Source organism: Spermophilus citellus, assembly GCF_964194105.1.
Source record: "Spermophilus citellus genome assembly, chromosome: 2".
NCBI lineage: Eukaryota > Metazoa > Chordata > Mammalia > Rodentia > Sciuridae > Spermophilus > Spermophilus citellus.
The window spans coordinates 14137992-14159898 of NC_138183.1; the positions used below are offsets into that span (position 1 = coordinate 14137992).

General features: G+C 39.0%; 1 protein-coding gene across 2 annotated transcripts in view; it reads left to right on the forward strand.

Moving 5' to 3' along the window:
* LOC308640414 (complement C5-like) overlaps positions 1 to 21907 on the forward strand; it is a gene marked incomplete at both ends in the record, with an annotated part of 84717 nt that overhangs the window by 38046 nt on the left and 24764 nt on the right. For both annotated transcript variants that reach the window (XM_081278487.1, XM_081278488.1), the window contains 8 exons: positions 1993 to 2220; positions 3407 to 3467; positions 7733 to 7822; positions 9168 to 9380; positions 9818 to 9893; positions 14980 to 15139; positions 17947 to 18042; positions 19379 to 19550. In XM_081278487.1, coding sequence (XP_081134613.1) covers positions 1993 to 2220; positions 3407 to 3467; positions 7733 to 7822; positions 9168 to 9380; positions 9818 to 9893; positions 14980 to 15139; positions 17947 to 18042; positions 19379 to 19550 — 1096 coding nt within the window. The remainder of the gene's footprint in view (positions 1 to 1992; positions 2221 to 3406; positions 3468 to 7732; positions 7823 to 9167; positions 9381 to 9817; positions 9894 to 14979; positions 15140 to 17946; positions 18043 to 19378; positions 19551 to 21907) is intronic.

Here is a 21907-nt window from a genome sequence, read left to right on the forward strand (position 1 = left end):
CTGGCTACTCACAGCAGGGTTCTGCAGCACCAGCAACACCTCCAGTCCACAACTTGATTACTTGTTAATTAGCCATTGGCCCTCTGCCATTGTTTCTTTAGTCCTTGTACAGGTTACAGTAATGAGCCATCATTATAACCACACTGATTAAAAAGATGGTGACTCCCTTGAGCCTGTCACTCCAGGGTACAATCCATGAAGGTCCAACCCTGATGGGATTCACCACTTGTCTCCCCTTTGCCAGCACACCTCAAAACAAAAGTGTACAGAGGCTGGCTGGCTTCCCTTGAAAATCACACAATCACCAAACTTCCTATGGGAATCCAATGCCGTCTAAAAATCTCTCTGCCTATTTTTACATCTCCAATTTTATTCTCAGAGATGACTATTTCAGTAGCTCCACCCAAGTTTGGTTTATTCGCCCTCTAAAGTTTTGAAGAATTATGTATTCCATTGACACATTTTAAGTTTTCATATAAAATATTTCATTATGAGTTATAATGCCAATCTATTGCTTTGAAATATTTAAATATATATTTTTAAATAAGACTGTATATCACATTTGAATATATATATAATGTAATCTAAATAACATTGTAAACCATTTTTTAAAAATTTGAATAAGTTCTTAACAGATTATATGTCATTCCTTTTTCTTTATGAACTCATTTTTATTCCACTGTCCTATATTTTATGCTTGAATTTTTCCATTCTATTGATTATCCTGTCATACTTTGATGCGGTAAAGATATGACACACATAAAAATGAAGTATTTTTAAATGGCAAAGAATTATGGATTTAGTTACCATTATAAATATCATTAGTACACGACTGATAAAATAACATGACATTATGTATTTCTAAAGTCATTAAACAATTGGTTTAGTAACTGGATAAATAATATTTATTGCTAAAAATGAAAGTAAGCTCAACATTACATCTTTTCATTTTTCATCCATTCTATCTGCTCTGGTTAAGATGGGGAAATCACTGGCTTCAGGTGACCCTGAGATTTTCTTCAGCTCCTAACCCACCAACTCAGGTTGTCACTGTGTCATGAGGGGATAAGAAGGAGAGGGAACTTTACATTTTTGAGAAATTCCTCAAAATTAGTTGTTAAATGTTGATGCTTTCTTCTGTTTATCTTGATTTACTCTCAATTTTATGGATTGAATCTTTTAGGTATAGTTCTTGATTTTATCATTTCACCAGGTTTTGGAGGAAAGGTGAAAAATATTCACTGTTTGGGCCATAAGTCCATGAGTCCTATTACTAACCAATAATAAATATGAGGAAATGGAAGACTAGAGAAGTCATGCAATCTGTCCCATGTCACAGTTAATAAGAAAACCAAGGTTTGAATCTAGGTATTTTTAGAGCTAGAGTTTAGTTGTAAAACTGGGTACAAGTGGGAAGTTAATAAAAAATAAGTTGGGGACATATTGGGCAGGACTGTGCATGGGCCAAGATATGTAGTTTTCAACCTTTCATCAAATCATCATTTAGTGAATATTGGAGGTTGGGCTAAAAGATACAAAGAGGAGTAAGACGTGGAGTGCCTGAGCCCGAGGCTCCCACTGTTCCAAACACAAAACACAGAGAGACAACATAATGCTCTCAGAACAGCTTGGAGAACGACAGTAGCTTTGTACCTCACTTAGGAGGTAGTGGCCTAAGAAAGACCAGGCATCTCCAAGCCAGGGCTGAGTTTTCTAGACATCCTTTCCCATCACTCAGCTCCACAGCAGCTTGTGTGTATGTTAGGAAATCAGAAGCAAGCTTTCTGCCATGCCTGAGAACGTAAGGGGTCACCCTAACATCACTAAAGCCTCAGGGAAAAGCTTGTCTAATCAAATGAAATTCAGGGTAAATGTTCCCAGAGATAAAGTTTGGGTTTTTTTTTTTCATAAAATGTATGACTCAAGTGATAACTCAGTGTTGATATGATTGATTGATTTGATTGATATGATTTTTCACTGATGATATTTCAGTTTTGTGTTAAAATGTCAGCTGAGGAGGGAATCTGTACCTCAGGAAGCCCAACCATTGACCCCCAGGGGACAAAGTCCTCCAAATGTGTGCGCCAGAGAGTAGAGGGCTCCTCCAGTCACTTGGTGACCTTCAGCCTGCTCCCCCTGGAAATTGGCCTCCACCATATCAACTTTTCCCTGGAGACAGCGCTTGGAAAAGAAATTTTAGTAAAAACATTGCGAGTGGTGGTAAGAAAAGCATTCTTTTTAAACATATCTTTTTCTGAAAAAAAAAAGTTATCAATCACGTATGCTTAAATGATTCAGGTGAGCGGAGGAAAGGAGAAAAACAATAATGTAAATGTCACAGAATATTAACAGTTGAGGAATCTGAATGGAGGTCATTCTGATTTTTTTTTTGTACTATTCTTGCAACTTTTCTGTGTGTTTGAAATCATGTTTAGATTTTTTTAAATAAAACAACAGCACTTTTTATTGAAGAAAATATGAATACTGAAAAAAGCCACAGAAAGAAAAAAAGTCACCAATAATCCCCACACCCAGAGATTCACTATTTTAACAAATTGGTATGTGTCTTCCAGGGTTTCCCCAGACAAATTCAGAAATTGCATCTTGAAATGTACATGTCAGATATCATGCTAGGCTCTGAAGTTAAAGCAAAAAATAACATATGACCTTTGCCTTTAAAGAACTTAACTCTCCAATTTATGAGTGAGTGAGCAAGCCGAAAAAGGAAGAAAATAATCATTTATTAAATACCATTAATCCCATAGTCTGTTAAATGTTTCCATGTTAATATTAAGACTCTCTTATACAATTCGTATTTGTCAATTTAGAACAATGTTAATTTAAACTAAGGTCAGATTCTTGGCAAGGTTCACATTGCTAGTTACTGATAGGTCTCCCTAGGTTTTCATTCTCCAAGCTCTGCTTTCAGTTGTGGAATTCCCTTCTGTGAACCTGGATTGAGTTGTTCTGTGCAAGGCCCATTCCTGTGCATCCTTGCACAGATTCTGGAGCAAGCTGCTTGGCTTTGACTCTTGGCTCCCCACTTCCAGCAGTGTGACATTGGATATGTTACTCCATCTCTACATGTGTCAATTGTCTCATTTGTCAAATGGGAGTAATTATAGCACCTTCCTCATGGAGTTTTTCAGAGGTTAAAGAGTTAATAAATAGTTAATAAATACCAAGCACTTAGACAAGTTACCCAGCCTATCATAACTTCCATTTAAGGGCTTGCTCTGATCATACAAATAGCCATGTAAGCATGCAAGTATTTATATATAGTTTGCTTTTTCAAGAAAAGAAGATTTTTTAAATTGGGAAAGTAGACCAAAAAAGTTGATTCGAGAAATTCAGGTCATGTAAATTTAATTATATTCTTAACTGATGTTTTCTGCCTTTACTTTAGCCAGAAGGAGTCAAAAGGGAGAGTTATGCTGGTGTTACTCTGGACCCTCAGGGAATTTATGGTAGGAAAATGATTATGTATTTTATGTGTTGTCTTTCTGCTCTAGAAATTGAAGTGCACATGTAACTTAAAATGCTACTTTTCAAAATGTTAAATGTGTAGAATCAGAAATGTCTGCTTCCTAAATCACCGACTTTATTGATAACATTTTTTTATGCTATAAACTGTAGGATTGAGACCAAAGGTTATTCCATTAATTTTAAATGCAAAGCATTGAAATACTAAGAATTGTGTGGATTCCCTCATATGTCAGTTATTTTCTATCCATCACAATAATAATTTATACTATTATGTTATATTACCATAAGTCCAAAGAAAATGTCATTTGCATAATTATTTAGCATGCATTATTTGAAAACACAATAATGTTGATCACTTTACAAATCCATTCCTTATTGCTCCTGATTCTTTGATTTTCCCTCAACTGAAATATGCAAACTCCTTGAAGCTAGACTCTTGTAAACATTTGTGTATTAAGTCAACGCCTACACACAAATATACAATATATATTTCTGAATTTTTTAGAATGTGCTTTGTGAACAACTCTTCTCAACAAGGGAAGACAGACTGTCATTCTTCATATTAAGTTGTTACAATTTATCTTCTTGTCATATTCAGTCCTTTCTGTTTTTTTTTTTTTCATGATGCAACAGTGGGGGAAAAGACATTTACTTACAATTAAAGACCACTATACTCAGAGTTCTGTTTCCTCAGGGAAAGCAAAGTGCTACTACTTTTACATTTTAAATCAGCTGGGTATCACAAACTGAATAAGGATGACTTCAGCAGAGTAACAACAGAAAGCTCCTTCCAACGTGCATGTAGCCACCCAGGCACACACCCACAGAGGACACTCCTGAGTGGGCTAGGGGTAGAGACACTGCGTGTTCTGAGATCTCAGGCCTGGGGCAGAGCCCTTGAGCCTCAGAGCCTCCATGTCCTTTCATCAACAGTGCTTCCTATCCTGACATTATTGCAAGAAAAATCCCAGCCCCGTCTTATTTGTCCTATGTGTAAACAGTAGGGTCAAAGAGAGGAATGATCTTTTTATCTAGAATGAATCCCTCTAGGGAATTTCTTAGTTTAAAACTTTCTGGGCTGGGGATATAGCTCAGTCGTGGGACACTTGCCCAGCATGCACAAGGCCCTGGATTCCAACCCGGCACTGGGAAGGGAAACAAGTCTACTCCTCTTTCCCATCTTGTCGTGTGACCTTTTTTCCTTATAATTTTAGGCAACTTAGATTCAGGCAGTTTCGTTGCCTTCTAGGAAGCCAAAGAGGGTTAAGATGGCAATCAATTCTATCCAGTTATCTTATAGAGTTTATTAATACTTCCAATATTTATATATTGAAATTGCTATTCCACAGTGACACTCTACAGAATTCAGTGTTTTAGAAATAATCAGGATGAACCTGAAAAAGTACATGGATGATAATAATGTTAAAGGAAATATGAAAATATGTGTATGGGTGAGGGAGAATGGGGTCTCATAGCACACTGGGAAGCATTAGCCTTGAAAAATCTGGATAAGCATTTATCTGGACTATATAGTGGGACTGCTGGGTCAAAGGGCACACACATATTTAATGTCATTTACTCTTTAGTATTCCTGCGCTTCTACCAGCACAAGGGTCCTCTTCTCTCCCTAGCTATTACCAATTATTTCTGTTACTTACCTTTGTGAATTGTGTCATTTTTTTTGGATGGCTATAAAGTAATATCTCATTGTCATTTTAGTATCGATTATTCTGGTTAATTTTAAGCATCTCTTCATATATTTATTAGCTGTTTAAATTTTCCACCTGCCCATTGCCTATTCACATCTTTTTAACTTTTCCTATTTCCCTTTGGATTTGTCCATTTCTTCTTCATTTTGTCTCTGATATACTTTGAGTAACAGAAAATCTAAATGGGTTTTGAACAATGATTCTTTATACTGGGATAGTCAAATCCATCATAATTTGTCTGATTTATGATTATTTATTTTGGGATAATCTTTAAGAAATCTTCCTCTACCCTTAGTTCAAAAAGACATTGATGGATATCTCATTCTACTGATTTTACAGATTCAGCTTTTTAGCATTTTAATCTTTCTAGAATCTACTTTTACATGTGATGTCATGATGGTTCTTTGCTCATGATCTCTTAAAAGAAGTAAAATTGACTTCCTGAGTTCTAACTTCCTCCTTTAGCTTTTCCATCTGGTAGCAGAGTTGTCAATGAGAATTAAAATAATCAAGAGCAGGTATCAGGGGAGAAAATGGCAGAAGCTCAAATTTAGATATTCACAAACACCTCTCTATAAATAAGTGTCATGCATCAAGCATGAACTGTATGCCAATTTCTCTATCTATACCATTTCACATCACACACATCCTTTGAGGAAAAAAGTTATTACCTCCATCCAACTAAGAAACATACTGAATTATAGGTTGTGTCTTGCTCAGTGCCATATATTTTTAGGATGCTCTCTTTGAACTCCAAGCTCCATCAGCCATACTACAAGACTCTTAAATGCCTTCACTGACTTTTATCTTAATGTAATATCCTCAACACTTTTATTTTTTATTTGTTTTAATTAATTATACATGACAGTAGAATGCACTTATATACTTTGTATCATACATATATGGGATATAATTTCTCATTTTTCTGAGTATACATATGGTAGAATCACATTGGTCATACAGTCACATACATACATACAGTAATAATGTCTGTTTCATTCTATTTTTCTTATCTCCACATCCCCTGCCTTCCCCTCCTTTCACTTCCCTCTACCTAATCTAAGGTAACATTATTTTTTTTGCATTACACTTCTTAATACACATAAATACCAACTTTTTGTATTTCTGTTTGTATATAAAGTATGTTGACACCCAATTCAAGTCTTCATACATGTACTTCGTATAATGATGTCCATCACATTCCACTAGCCTTGTTAATCCCTCCCACCCCTCTTCCCTAACTAGATTTCATCTATTCCTCCCATGCTCTCTCTCCCAATCCCACTATGAGTCAACCTCCTTGTATCAGAGAAATATTTGGTATTTCAGGGACAGAGCCACATCAATGTTTATAGCAGCTCAATTCACAATAGCTAAACTGTGAAGCCAACCTAGATCCTTCAGTGGATGAATGGATAAAAAAAAATGTGGCATATATACACAATGGAATTTTACTCAGCATTAAAAAAGAACAAAACCATGGCATTTGCAGGTAAATGGATGGCGTTGGAGAAGATAATGCTAAGTGAAGTTAGCCAATCCTCCAAAAACAAATGCTGAATGTTTTCTCCTCTGCACTTTTCAAGGCTAATGGAGGAAGAGGTCTCATGAGGAACATTCCTGCATCTTTGGCAAAGCCATGTGGCTCGTCCATTAAATTGCAAACTGTCACTCATTTCTTCAGCATCTTCCATGAGCCAGGGACTTTGTGAACTTCAGTTTGAGTCAGAGATAGTTCCTGTCCTGAAAGAGCCTTCTTAGCAGGACAACAGGAGGTAGATTCTCTTTCTGGTGACTACAGTGGACTCTGCAGTAAAACTTCCTCAGCTCAGATCACAGCTCCACCTGGGGTAGTGGCCTTCAGCCTTTCCAAGCCCAATTTGCTCATCTATAAAATTAAAATAATAAAAATAGACCTAACACACAGAAGTGTTGTGAAGATCCAATGTAATAACACATTTAAAGAATTTAGTGCAGTGCTTGGTACTCTATCAGTACAATGATAAATGTTATCATTTTGTGATATAAACCACTGAGTGATTGTAATAGAAAAATTCTCCTGAGACCAGTATGCTAAAACTCTGCTGTTGAGGACATAGAGGAAAAAAAAATGATAGCTAAATTAGACTGACAGGGGACAGTGGAAAGAATTTCAGGTCATGCTTCCCAACAGTGTTCAAATAACCTTGACTAAGATATTACATATTAGTTATTTTTAGATTTCAGTTCCAGGAACAATTTTCTCTCTTTGGACAAAATGGCATGCTACCCTATACTAGTGAATAAACTTGATATATCCTATTTATTTCATGTCAGAAAGCTTACAGTCAAATTAGATTTTTTATTTAAAAAGATTATATAAGCCTAGGATTTAATTTTCAAAAATCTTGATGATTTTTCTTTCTTTTAAAATAAAATTGTTATTATTGAAGTGTTTTATTCTGAAAAATTATTTGGCAGTAGGTACCTTATAAATAATCTGCAAAAAATCTCTTCCCCGAAGAAGTCTGTAAGTCTCATCATTTTTTAATTTACAGGTGTCATTAGCAGACGAAAGGAATTCCCATACAGGATACCATTAGATTTGGTCCCCAAAACAAATGTCAAAAGGATTTTGAGTGTAAAAGGTAAATTAATAAATCCCATTTTTATTACTTACTTCACTTTGTGCTTCAAACAAAAATCAAATATCCTCGTGATTATTGCATTTATGTTTCTGCAATTCCCTACACACACAGCTCTGCCCTTGAGCGTACCCTGTCGCTTGCTACTCCCACCCCCACACCCTTTTCAAATGCCTGATGGCTTCTGCAGCTGTCTTCTGCCACTCGCCCGATTTAAATGGAGATTATTAATTCTCCCATGATGGAGGGTAAGGGCTGTCATGGGCCCAGAGACCCTACTAAAATGGGGGTGCAGGTGCTTCTGGACTTAAAGAACTTTTCAGGGTCCTAACTAATCCTGCTCCACAGAAGGCTTTGTGATATGTTGCTTTCCTGCAGAATGACTGGTCCCAGAGGGGCTGTCTTACTCTATTTGTGCTGCTATAATAAAATACCTGAACCTGGGGACTTAAGAAAGACCAAATATGTATTTCTCACAGTTGTGGAGGTTGGAGGTTGGAATCATGGTGCTGGCACATTGAGTGTCTAGCAAAGGCTGCTCTCTGCTTCCCAAGTGGCCCCGTGTTGCTGCAACCTCACATGGCAAAAGACAGGGGGAAAATGACAAAAACGTGTGAACAGCTTCCCACACCTCTTTTATAAAGTCATTAATCCCTTCATGAGGGCTGAGCCTTCCTGACCTAATCTCCCCAAAGCCTTCTAATACCATCACCTCGGCGGTTAGGGTTCGGCATAGGTTCTGGGGTGGCACACACTTTGAATCCACAGCAGTATCTCTCCCTGCAGTATGTTCGCAGATGTGGCATCTTTGATGGGCTCCCCCTGGTCTCTGGCCTTCATAATTCAATAACTTAACACAATATGACAGCATGTCCTGACTGTATTTTATCTCAGACAAAACCTTGGAATCACAGATCATTGCTACTGGAAAGGATCTTTTTGATCATGCACAATCCTATTGTTGGATTTATCAGAAAATGTCTTGCCTAAGGTTGCACAGGGAGTTATAGCAGAGCGATCCCAGCACTCCCTTCTCCTGCTCTTTGCTTTGCTTCATGGGAGGATAGTTACTATGATTCACAATGGTCTAAATCTATCAGGTTGAATGGCAACCAGTTTGCCATGTTCTCTAAGCAGTAATCTGTCTTCTGTATTATACCATCTACCACTATAAAATAGTAATGTTTTTAAGTCTTTTTTGATTCTTTAAAGTTCACATTCCTAACCAGATGGTTCTTCTTGTCATTTTTGAGAAGCAGAGTAGAGATGGTTGATCCTCTCTCTTTAGAGTACACTGTTAGATGTTGATAGAAAGGGGATGTGTCTTCTTTGATTTCTTTTGTTTCAGGACTGCTGATAGGTGAAGTGCTGTCTACTGTTCTGAGTCCAGAAGGCATTGACCTCCTCACCCACCTCCCCAAGGGGAGTGCAGAGGCAGAGCTCATGAGCATTGTCCCTGTATTCTATGTTTATCACTACCTGGAAACAGGAAATCACTGGAACATTTTTCATCCTAACTCATTAACTAAAAAACAGAACCTGAAGAAAAAAATAAAAGAAGGTAAAAATAATCTATTTTATATAATAATCCAGTGGGTTTCAAGCAAATATTTAATTAAACTAGCATTTAAGTTGTGAATTATATAAAAGCTTAATTACAAAAGAATTTTAGGGGGGAAAAACATGAGTTTGACCTTGCTATATAAATAGATACTATTTCTTTAGCATTTTGGCTTAACTTTCCAAAATGCCTGGATGGGAGACAAGACACCTGCATTCCAAACTCCACTGAACACTTTCTTCCTCTTTGAATGAGATTAGAATGTTCTACTTGATAATTGCCAATTCAAGTAATTCCTTTGAGAAGTTCAGTGTTGGACACAGAGTACATGCTTGCTGCCCAACACCAAATGCAGTTTACTGCTCCCAGGGGCTGATACTCTTTGAGTAGAAATGGAGTTCAATGGAGCTCTGTGCTCTTTTTCTGGTGCCTCTTAGGGATGGTGAGCATCATGTCCTACAAAAATGCTGACCATTCTTACAGCATGTGGAGGGACGGAAGTGCCAGCACTTGGTAAGTAGAAGATTTTTTTTAACTTATATTTCATGTAGTAGTTGATTAATTAAAGAATAGCTATCATAACGGAACTCCGTTCCTCCAGTTGACTAAAAGCCTATCTCATTCTTCACTCCTCTTTTTCTCTTATAACACACATCTGATCCTCAAATATCCTTGGCTGCATCTTCAAAATAGATCCTGAATTTGGCTAGCTCTCACCAACTCCATCACACCATCCTGGCCAAGCCAGCATCCTCTCTGAATGATTGCTCTAGCCTCCTCTAGCCTTCCGACTTAGACTTGGATCCTCTTTGGTCTATACTCAACACAGCAGCTGGAACAACTCTGTTAAATGCGAATTAGGCCAGGCCACTCAAAACCATTCAGGAGCTTCCCATCTTATCCAGGGTAGAATCCAAACTTTTAATTGAGAGTTAGAAAGCTCTAGCTGATCTCCACGTCACCTCACCTATGTGATTTCTCCACGCCATGCAGGCTCCCACCTCTGCACCTTTGCACCGAGTGTTCCCTCTGTCTCTTATCCCTCCCAGGTGTCAGCAAGGCTGGTTCTCTTATCTCCTTCAGGTCTTTACCAGAAGTCACCTTCTTAGTGAGGCCCTTGCTGTATCATTCTATTTAAAATGGCGACTTGCTTTCATCCCAGCACTTTCCTGTCCTTCTCTGTTTGTGTCCATTTTCTCCTTAACATTTAGTACTAACATTCTTACTTATTCCACTGTCTCTCCCATTAGAACATAAGCTGCATGTGGGCAGTTTCAAATGTGCCTAATGCCTGGTACATGCCTGGTTCATACCGCGTGCTCAATAAGTATTTATTCAATAAATTATAACTTCTGTAATTCTGATAATTTGAGGAGAAGGTAGTCTGAATGAATTAAAAGTCCACATAGCAGTCTATTTTCAAAAAAATGCTATCATGCTTTGACAAAACACTTAACAAAACATAGCTTATCAACCTTGGTGGGTTCCACTATGTGAAACACATTAAAGGAGTTTATAAATTTCAATGATTTAATTTTAGATTTTTCCTCTTAACTATCAAGAGTCCCCAGGATTTCCTCCCTGGTCTCTTATTTCCTGCAGTCTCTCCTTTTGCAATCTCATCTTTGCCTATGACTTCCATATCTTTATGCTGATGACTCCCTAATTAATGTCTCCAGGCCTAACTTCTCTCCAAAGCTCTGCAGCCCAAGGCCTCAAGCACAGTCTGTACCCAATTCATTCTCTCCTTCTCAGACACGCTTCTCTGTTCCCTTCATCAGTGCCCGGCAATGCCCTAACCCTCATCCCCACCCGTCAAGTCAGGCTCCTCAGTTGGCTGTTGACCCCTCCCTTTGCTTTTGGTTCCAAGTCATGTGCCACAGATTAGACTTCAGAATTGGGTCCTACCACATGTAGGTGGCACATTTTCAAAGATTCATGGGTCCTGGGAGCACACCAACCAGAGGGTAACACTAGGTTACAGGAGTAGAAGGGTGTCAGTGCTGACCAGAAACTGCCACAAGATGAACTGGGAAGCAAGCCTGGAGAACAGAAATCCTGAGAGGAGGTGATGTGACCTCTAGGTCAACACCAGAGCCCTTCAAGAGGTCGGGGCAAGGCGGAGTAGATAGCGTTTAGCCCGAAACAGGAGCACTTGCATGCAATGAGTACGAGTACTGTCCTTGACTCTGTAAGTTCCTTCAAAGAAATAATATGCATAAGAGAAAACAGCACGTGAATACCCACAAAAATTTTCTGGAGAAATAAAGACTAAAAACAAAAAAATATCATTCATACTTTGAAAAGTATACATATACAAAAAAGTATACTATTTATATTAACAAAAGCCAGAATTGATGATTGTGAACTTTTTTGTGTTATATTATTATAATTCATAAGAGTCCCTTTTGTGTTTGATTTTTAAAAAAAAAAAAAGGTTTTCAAAACTAGTATCAAACTAGCTATCATTCTGCAACTTGCCTATTTCCTTCAATATTTAGGTTTTTAGGTCTAGCAACATAGGTAAATCTAATACATTCCATTCATTGCATGCGGTATTATATTTTACAAATATATCACACATCATATGTTCCTTATCCGTTCTCATTTTGATGGACAATTTTTCCAATTTTCAGAAATTACACTCATATGTCTTTCTGTGCACACCTGTGAGTATCTGTAGGGTGTATCCCCAGAAATGGAATTGCTGGGATGTAAGGCATGCACATTTTCAGTTTCATTACATTTTGTCAGATTTCTCTTCAAGGTAGTTTCAAACATTCTTTTCCACTACAAATTTTTAGTATACCAGATCCAATTGTAAAGCTAGAAGAGCTAAGCCAGCCTAAAAGAGCTTCTAGAGAAGGTCTAGAACAAAAGAAAGGTCTAGAACAAAAGAAAGTCAAATAACCTACAATTTCTCCTTTCCTCCAAGTCACACTTAAATTTTGAATTTCAGAGCCATCTAGAAAAGACAGGTTAGTGAGAAGAGGACCCAAAAAGCCTGAGCCAGATGCTCTTGCTTCATTATTAACTAGTGAAGAGCTGTCTAAATATCCATTCCTGAAGGACTCTGGGTCTGAGGCACCCCAGGACCAAACAGAGGCAGATACACTCACTTAGACCCACTGGACATGTAACTGTAAGCCAGAACTATTTTTAGGTGTGGTCATATAATTAATCCTTATAACAGATTCCAGGAGTGAGAACCTTTTTTCTCTTTATTGCTATTGCCTTGAAACTGAAGCCCAAGGAGGGTGCATAAGTGGCCATATAGCTAACAGATGGAGAGGGAGCCTGGCCTAGAACTACACTTTTAGGCTTCTCTAGGATGCTAACAGAAAAGACATTCCCAGAAGCTAGATTCCAAAAGAGCTCCAGTGAGGATTCTTTTTTTTTTTTTTTTTTTTTTTTTTTGTAGGGAGATGCTGGGGATTGAATCAGAGGCATTCAACCACTGAGTCACATCCCCAACCCTTTTTTTTTTGTATTTTATTTAGAGACAGGGTACCACTGAGTTGCTTAGTGCCTCATTGTTTCTGAGGCTGGTTTTGAACTCACAGCTCTCCTGCCTCAGCCTCCCAAGCTGCTGAGATTACAGGTGTGTGCCACCATACAAGGCCCAGTGAGGGTTCTTGAATATGGCCATCATGGAAGTGTTCCTCCTGCTTGGGAGCAGACTAGGGGATTGCAGGAAGAGAATCCCTCAATTCTTTTCCCTAAAAGTCAACAGAATAAAAAATGACCTTCTGATGTCCTCAGAGGAAAATTAAGAAAAGGGACCCAAGTGGGGAGAGGCTGGGGCTGGGGCTCAATGGTAGAGCATTTGGCTCAGGCATATGAGGCACTGGGTTCGATCCTCAGCACTACGTAAAAAATAAATGAATAAGTAAAGATATTGGGTCCATCTGCAGCTTAAAATTTTTTTAAAAAATTAATAAAGCTATTGAAACAAAGATTAAGAACAACATAAAGACCCATAAACAGGTTCATAGCTAAAATAGTTTCAGGCATCTGTACCAAAATACTGTAATATATAAAATCATCTGTGAAAGAATGAGGAAACTATGTTTTAATATAGACTCTAAGGTATATTATTAAATGAAAAAAGCCAAGTACAGGATAATGTAAATATACTGCTGCTTTGGTGTGGCTGGGATGGAAAGGTAACAGGGAGCTTTTTGTCTTGTCTTTAATATCTGGAAGGATCTACGAGAAAGAGTGGGGGTAGGGAGTGGGTAGGAGGAAGATTCTTCGTTATCTATCCTTTTATGCGTTTGGATTTTGAATCATATGAAAGTTTTCCCTCTGAAAATTAATTACTTAAAATGCGTTTTTAAAAAAGCAAATGATTTTGCAAAAGGCGCGGAGGGGAAAGGAAGGGGGCCTGGGGAGAGGAAAGATGGTGGAATGAGATGGACATCATTACCCTGGGTACGTGTATGACTGCTCATATGGTGAGATGCTACATCGTGTACAACCAGAGAAATGAGAAGTTATGCTGCAATTGTGTACAATGAATCAAATTGCATTCTGTTGTCATTTATACCTAATTAAAATTGATTAATTAATTAATTTTTTTAAGTTAAAAAAAATAGCAAGTGAAAACAAATTAGGTCTGGGATACAGTTCAGTTGGTAGAGTGCTTGCCTGGCATGCACAAGCCCTGGGTTTGATCCCCAGTGCCATATACACACAAAAATATCTTATGGGCTGTGGCTGTAGCTCAGTGGTAAAGCATTTGCCCCCACATGTGTGAGGCACTGGGTTCAATCCTCAGCATCACATAAAAATAAATAAAGATACTGTGTGTGCATCTACAACTAAAAAATATTTTTTTAAAAAAAGAAAGCAAATTAAATAAACCTACAAAATTTTAAAGTGAAGAAAAGTGGAGTGGGGGAGTCAAGTGGTCTGAGTCTGGGATGTGGAGAGGCCAAGAGGGAGCAGCTCTTGGGCAGCTAGAAAGGAAAGAGGTGTTTGGGGAGGTCATGAATTCCATCCTGTCTAATAGCTAGCTCTGTGTTAGATCCTAACAGAGACTCAAATTGCTTTTTGTCTAAGTAATCCTGATGTTAAAAGTTCCTTGTGTAGTGGCAAGTTGTGTGTCAACAGCAGATTTCAAGGGGAGAAGTGAGATAAGACAATCTCAGGGGTTCTGGGAAAGGAAATTCAAGCCTTAGCGATTTAGGTGCCAACAATGTGCAAATTTTACAACCTAGAATTTACAGTTTTACTCTTCCATGGCTTGTGTTCGTGCGTCAGTATCTTGACTCAAAATTATTTCTTTCACCTTGGTTTTCTTTAACCTTAGAAAGTATTTTTTTTTCCTTGTCATTGGGAATCCATTTTAGCTTCTATGCTAACTAACACTGTTGTAATCACAGAAGACATGCTGTTCGCATTTATTATTGACTGAATGTTTTGGAAATCTTTCAAATGTCTTCTCACCTTGTAAAATGGTGACTTCCTTTGGAATTGTGTTTTAAATTTTTTACTTTCTTTGGAAGCATAAAACTGTATGAACTAACACACCCTGCAAATTGAAAGCCAAAAGGAATTCAGCATTCTAAATATTTATTTGATTTCTGTCTTAAAGGTTAACAGCTTTTGCTCTAAGAGTACTTGGACAAGTAAATAAATATGTAGAGCAGAACCAAAATTCCATTTGTAATTCTTTACTGTGGCTGGTTGAGAATTGTCAGTTGGAAAACGGATCTTTTAAGGAAAATTCTCAGTATCAACCAATAAAATTACAGGTAAGGAAGTCAAACATACAAATTAGCAATAATTTTATTTATGAATTTCATTCTCATTCTACTAAGGGAGGATGAAGAAAAGAGGAATAACATATATGTAATCTAGCAGGAAACTCCTCTTGTGAAGAGGCAAAGAATACTAAAGCCTTCCTATACTCTCTGAGATGGAGAGATCCTCAATTAGCTCATTGGAGGTCAGATAAGTGACTGGTAGAACAGGCATTAGCGATTCACAAGGGTTAACTTCCAGAGACCTCAGAATAAGTAAAATATACTAATTTGTCTACCTCCCTTTGGTGTGGAATCTGTACCTAAAGTTCAGAGTCTTCTTGCAGATCAAGGTGTTGTCGTGAAAGATGAGACCTTCTTTAGACCCTGTTAATAAGAGAGATGGGGGTCAATTTGTTTTAAAAAGTAAAAGGAAGAGTTTTCTGAGATTAAAATCTACTTACAAACTTGAATTACAAAGAAATTACAATATCGCTCCAAGGTAGCTCAGAAATTCCTTCTATACCTTACATAAGATTCAACAGAATTTTTTATCTGCCTGCTCTTATCCATTCCCTTTCATATCAAGCACAAGTGACCTCCATGATTGACAGTGGATCTCATAATGGTCCCTTGTTATACCAATAGCAAAATATTGGACTCCCATGAGAAATGGGGGCAACTAACATCATCAAGGTGCTATTTGAACAGTAAAATACTATAACACGTTTCTTCTTGAGATACCCACTCATCCACCCATCCAACCATCCACCCACCTACCTGCCCATCCACATTCATTCAACAACCGTCCACCAAGCACCTGATACATGCCAGGGCTTATTTGGGCATGGTAGGACAGAAGAGCCGAGAAGAATGGACCCCAGATAGTATCCCTGCCACAAAGAAGCTCATACACTGGTAGAGAAGGGAGGGTACAAATGCTAGCCTAAGCACTAGCAACTCTAATCAAGATATATGTGGGTATGCTCACTAATGTACTTAGTAGGAGTCAAGAGATATTAAGTACTAGGTGGCAGGGACCCAGCCATGAACACAAGCAAAGTGGCCACTGCAGCCTCAGAGCTCAGGACTCAGCAGAGAAGTCAGACATCAGGTAACTTCAAGTCGTGGCACATACTAAGAAAAGGAAAAAATAGTTAGGCGTGGTGGCACACAGCTGTAGTCCCTGTGACTCAAGAGGCTGAGATAGGAGGATCCCAAGTTCAAGGCCAGCCTGGGCAACTTGGTGAGAGCCTGTCTCAAAATAGACAACAAAAAGGGTTCAATCCCCAGGACAAAAAAAAAAAAGAAAAGAAGGGAGGGAGGGAGGGGAAGAGAAAAGGGATAAATAGTTTCAACGAAAGCAGGGAATCTAACCTAGATGGGAGGAATTGGAAAACAACGAGTTGACCAAGCTCCTGGGAGAAATAGGAGGGACACAGAAGGAGCATTCCAAGTAGAGCCACAGCATGCCTGATGTTTTTCATCAGTATTAATAAATTTCTTTTTTTAACTAAAATTAAAATTGTATGTATTATGGCATAAGGCCTGATGTTTTGGTGTATGTATACATTATAGAATGATTCAGTCAAGCTAATTAACATATGTATTATCTCACATGTATTCTTTTTTTGTTGTTTTGGGCTTTTTTATTGAGATATATATATAGTCTCTTAGCAATTTTCAAATGACATTCTACATTGTTATTAACTATAGTCTCTGTTGTACAGTCTTCTATGTCTTTATTCTTCTTAGTGGAATTTTGTATCTTTTGCCAATCTCTCCCTAATCCAGCCCTAGTCATAGCCTTGATTACTGCTTCTATGAGTTCAACTTTATTAGATTCCAAATATAAGCAGTATTTGTCTTTCAATGACTGGCTGATTTCACTTAGCATAATGTCCTCCGAGTTCATCCATGTTGTCACAAACGACAGGATCTCCTTCTTTTTAAAGGCTGAATAATATTCCACTGTGTGTATATATACACTATATTTCATGTATCCATGGATGGACACTGAGATTGATTCCATATCTTGGCTTTTGCAAATAATGCTGCAGTGAATGTGGGAGGGAAAATATATCTTAGAGATCTTGATTTCCTCTCTTTTGGACATATACCCACTGGTGGTACTGGTAGATATTAATTCTGTATTAATTTTCTGAGGAACCTCCATACTGTTTTCCGTAGTAGCTGTCCTACATTACATTCCCACCAACAGTGTTCAGAGGTCCCTTTTCTCCATGTCCTCTCCAACACTTTTTGCTCATTGTCTTGCTCATAGCATCCTAGCAGGTGTCAGGTAATATCGCACTGTGGTGTCAGTTTGCAATTCCCCGATGCTTAGTGACATTGAGGATTTTTTTGTATACCTGTTATGCCTGGCATTTTGAATTGCAGAAAGAAAGAATGGGGAGGTGGTTCATTTAAAGAACTGGGACCTTGAGAGCTAGATGGTGAGGGGCAGGAAATAAAATTATGGGGTTGACTCTATTTCACTGAAGGTCTTATCAGCATTGCATTGGATTTTCACTACCCTTGGAGGAAAAAATACGGGTGAACAGAGACCAGGGCTTTGTAGAAGTGCTATATTTTCACGGGATCTTGAAGGAGGTGGCAAATTTGAGGGTGGGAGGTGAAGAAGTATCAGATGGGACTAGGAGGTGGGGCAGGGGAGAAGGGCAACAGAAGGCCCTGGAGTAGGAAGACCTGAGCTCATGGAGAAACGTGGAGTGTGTGAAGGGAGGGCAGGACGTGGGCCTCAAAGAAGAGATTAGAACCAGATCATTTTACTTTTTTAAAACATTGTTTATTTTTAGGGTACCTTGCCTGTGGAGGCTGGACAGAACACCTTGTATCTCACAGCCTTTGTTGTCATTGGGATTAGAAAGGCTTTTGACATATGCTCCCTGCTGGTAAGTAAGAGTTTGCTTTCCTTCCATTTATTGCAGTGTGGGGAAGCCACCAATCAGAGGACACTTAGAAAAAAATTTCTTTCCCTCCTTTTTCACATTACTTGAAAATAACTTGAACTCCAGAATCAAAGGCTTTCAAAACTATCATAGCTATTAGAGACCACATCCTCTCAACTACTTGAGACTTCAGAAGATGGATGCCTGTAAATAAGGTGAACGTAATCATCCAGTGGCACACAGTACAAAATTGTAGAATTGGGACAATAATGGGGACTGTGAAGGACTGACCCAGTGTCTCCAGCTCCCCTCTCTTACTGTACATATTTCTGTATGCTTGTTGCCATTAAATTCAGTAACTGAAGCTCTTTGTAACATGCAAGTACTTGGGGCCACACAAGCACAGGTCTGCTCCTTTGGGCTGTTCTGTTTTGCTTGCCTGGAAGCTGAGGTGAATAAAGAGGATCCTCCTACTTGAACCAACATAGATGCTTCCAGAGGCTAATGGAGATGCTCTCTTGGTGTGGGAAGAGCTAGATCCCAGAGCTAAGGTTAAATACTCCTATCTGCACAGCAGAATTCAATGAGACATGTCCTTCAATCTAGGATACGAAACCGAGATGGAAAAAACCAAGGGTATTTGCAGAACCTGAACCTGAACAAAAACAGTTTTAGTTTGTTTAATAAACATTTGCATTTACACTTACACCAGATAACCAGGTGCCTAGAGGACCAGGTGGCACCCGCAGCCATGAGTGGGAGAAGCATGCGTGGAGGGGGGAGGATGAGCCACAGGGGATGCCAGCCACGTACTCCAGGCTCTCGTTCATAGTAACTCTTCCAGTGGTGTCAGCCCAAAGTGATAGAAGTCTTTTCCCAGGAATTCATAGGACCAGAAAGTACTTTGGCAACTGGGCTCTCTTTTCCGCTGTTTATAGTTTTACTTATTTTTTAGCATAATTTCTTTTGAACACATGCACCTGTCTCCACAATGCTGAAAGGGAAGGGGACAGTTGTGTCTGTGCTTGGTGCTTCTTTCCAGAGGTCAGGCCTGACATTGAAGTCAGAAACTTAAGGGACAAAATCTCTAAAAGGAAAGTGGGAATTCAGAGGTGAAAAGCCTGACCTGATTTGGACAACCATGTTTCTTCCAAGTTATGCTCTTCCCCTTCTCTCAGAAGGGCTTGCTTTGCTGAGACACTGTCCATTTCCACTCAGTGGTGTCCTCCCACCCCTCGTCTCCCCTGCCCCGGATGGTGCTCCCCGAGAGCTGTGCTCATCAGTTGACAGGATGGTGCTTGACCAAGCAAACTTGAGTTTCTTCTGCTCTCGTTTCCAGAAAATCAACACAGCCCTCGAAAAAGCGGACTCCTTCCTGCTTGAAAATGCCCTCCCGCCCCAGAACACCTTTACCCTGGCCATTGTGGCCTATGCTCTTTCCCTGGGAGATAAAACGCACCCAAGGTTTCGTTTAATTACTTCAGCCTTAAAGAAAGAAGCTGTGGTTAAAGGTGAGACTAATCCTGCACAGTTATTCAGCAAATGTTTACTAAGCACACAGAGTCTGCAAACTTGGGGAAGTGGGTGGCTACAAGATTGAGCAAGACACAGTCCCTGCTCTCAAGGAACAGTCCTTACGCTGCGATGCACCAAGTGTTGATATTCGTTTATTTATTCATTCACTCAGTAAGTATGTATTCATTCTTTCATTCAAATAATGTGTCTTGAGCGGGGGGCTGAGGTTGTGGCTCAGTGGTAGAGCGCTTGCCTAGTATGTGTGAGGCACTGGGTTCAATTCTCAGCACCACATTTAAATAAATAAAACAAAGGTCCATTGACAACTAAAAAATATTTTTTTAAAATGTGTGTTGAGTGTCTTAGGGGCACTTTCTATGTGCCAGGCATTGTCCTAGGCTCTAGAAATAAAACAGACCCCAAAGAAAAAAATCTAGCCCTTATGAAATGCACATTCCACTTGGGGAGAGACAAACATGATACAAAAATAAAACTGTGAACAGGTTGGTAATAACTGATATGAAGAAAAATAAGGCAGGAAAAGAAGTTATAACAAGGGTAAAGGTTGGGATTTAAGGTAAGATGTTTCAGCTTAATCCTCACAGAGCAGATGGTGCAGCTGTGTGTCACTTAACAGTGGGGTGCGTATTAGTTTCACCATTGTGTGAACAATAGAGTATATTTACATGATCATAGATGGCATAGCCTGGTACACACTCAGGTCATATGGTACATGCTGTTGTATAAGCAGCCCATGATTGACTAAAACATATCATACAGCACGAGACCGAGACCGTATGTGAGTAAAGACCTGAAAGGACGTCAGGAAGCAAGCCCTGTGGCTGCTAGAAGGGTGTTTCTGGTGAACAGAGAGCAAGCACAAATGCCCCAAGGCATGAGCCTGCCTGGTGCCCCAAGAGTAACAGGAGGCCAGTGTGACCACGGGAAAGTTGAGATGAGGAGCAGGAAGTGAGGTCAGGGGGGGGAGTGAGACAAGGTTGTGTAACACATTGGAGGCCATTACAGGGACTTTTCAGGATTCTGTGTACAATGATTAGGACACTTGCCTCAGTCCAGTTTCTGTTGTTAGAATGCGAGAGACCAGTTAATTTATAGAGGAGAAAAGTTTATTTGGGCTTACAATTCTGAAGTCCAAGAGCATGGTGCCAGCACTTGCTCAGCTTCTGATGAAACCCTCTGGTGGAAAGCAGATGGGCAAGTGGGCACATGTGGAAAGAGAAAAGGGGACTGAACTCCTGGGATAGCTCATCCATTCCCATGAGAAAAAGCATTAACCCATTCATGAAGACTCCACCCCCATGACCCAAACACTCCCCATTAGGCTCCACCTCCCATCCCTGCTGCATGGGGGACCAAGCCCCATCATGAGCTTTGGGGATGACAAGCCATATTTAAAGTGTACAGCACCCAAGCAGGCTGGTGAATTGAAGCAGCCTGTGCTCTGCTCCTCGAGGTACGCACCCTGGTTTTGACAGCAACCTCCATCCACAGCAAAGGGTGTCTGTGTCTCATTCATGTCAAAGTGCTATAGGGCCAGAGGGCAGCCCAGAACTTTAATTTCCACTTAAAGTAAGAAGGGAAGCCACTGGAGGATTTTGAGCAAAGGAGTGGTCGACCTGCTTGCATTCTACCAGGTAGCAAAGGTCATCAGCATAGTTGGACACTTTTTAAAAAAATAGTGATGAACTTTTTTATTTTATTTATTTGTTTGTATGTGGTGCTGAGAATCCAACCCAGTACCTCACACATGCTAGGCAAGCACTCTATCACTGAGCCACAACCCCAGCCTCTTGGATGGACACTTTTGAGCCCTCTCCTGGATGGAGTTTTATAAAAATTTTATTTTTAAATGAGGTCTATGACCTTCTACAAAGCTTCACTCTGTCCTCACTGAAAAATGACTACATTTTATCAATACCTCCAAACCTCTTGTAAACTACTTCGAAAATCACATAAAAGAAACATCTTCCATATTATGATATGGATCAGAAAATCATAGAATTTAAGAGCTAGAAAAGAACTTAATAATTAAAATAATGTTCAAGCTGGAAGTTTATTTCAGAACCTAAATGAAATCTTTCATGCAGAAAATGTGAGTCTCTGAAAGGTATGGGAAAGTATCTTGTTCAAAGTCATGAAAATAATGTAATTAATGAGTTGTAAACAGACACATGGAATTTTTTACTAACCTTCAAAAATGATTTCAAGGTATACTGTTTTTAAAAAATATAATAATAATTTATTCCAAAAAGGATTCAAGGTGACTGGTTTATTTAACTAAAGCAATAATATATATATATTATATATATATATTATATATATTATATAGTAT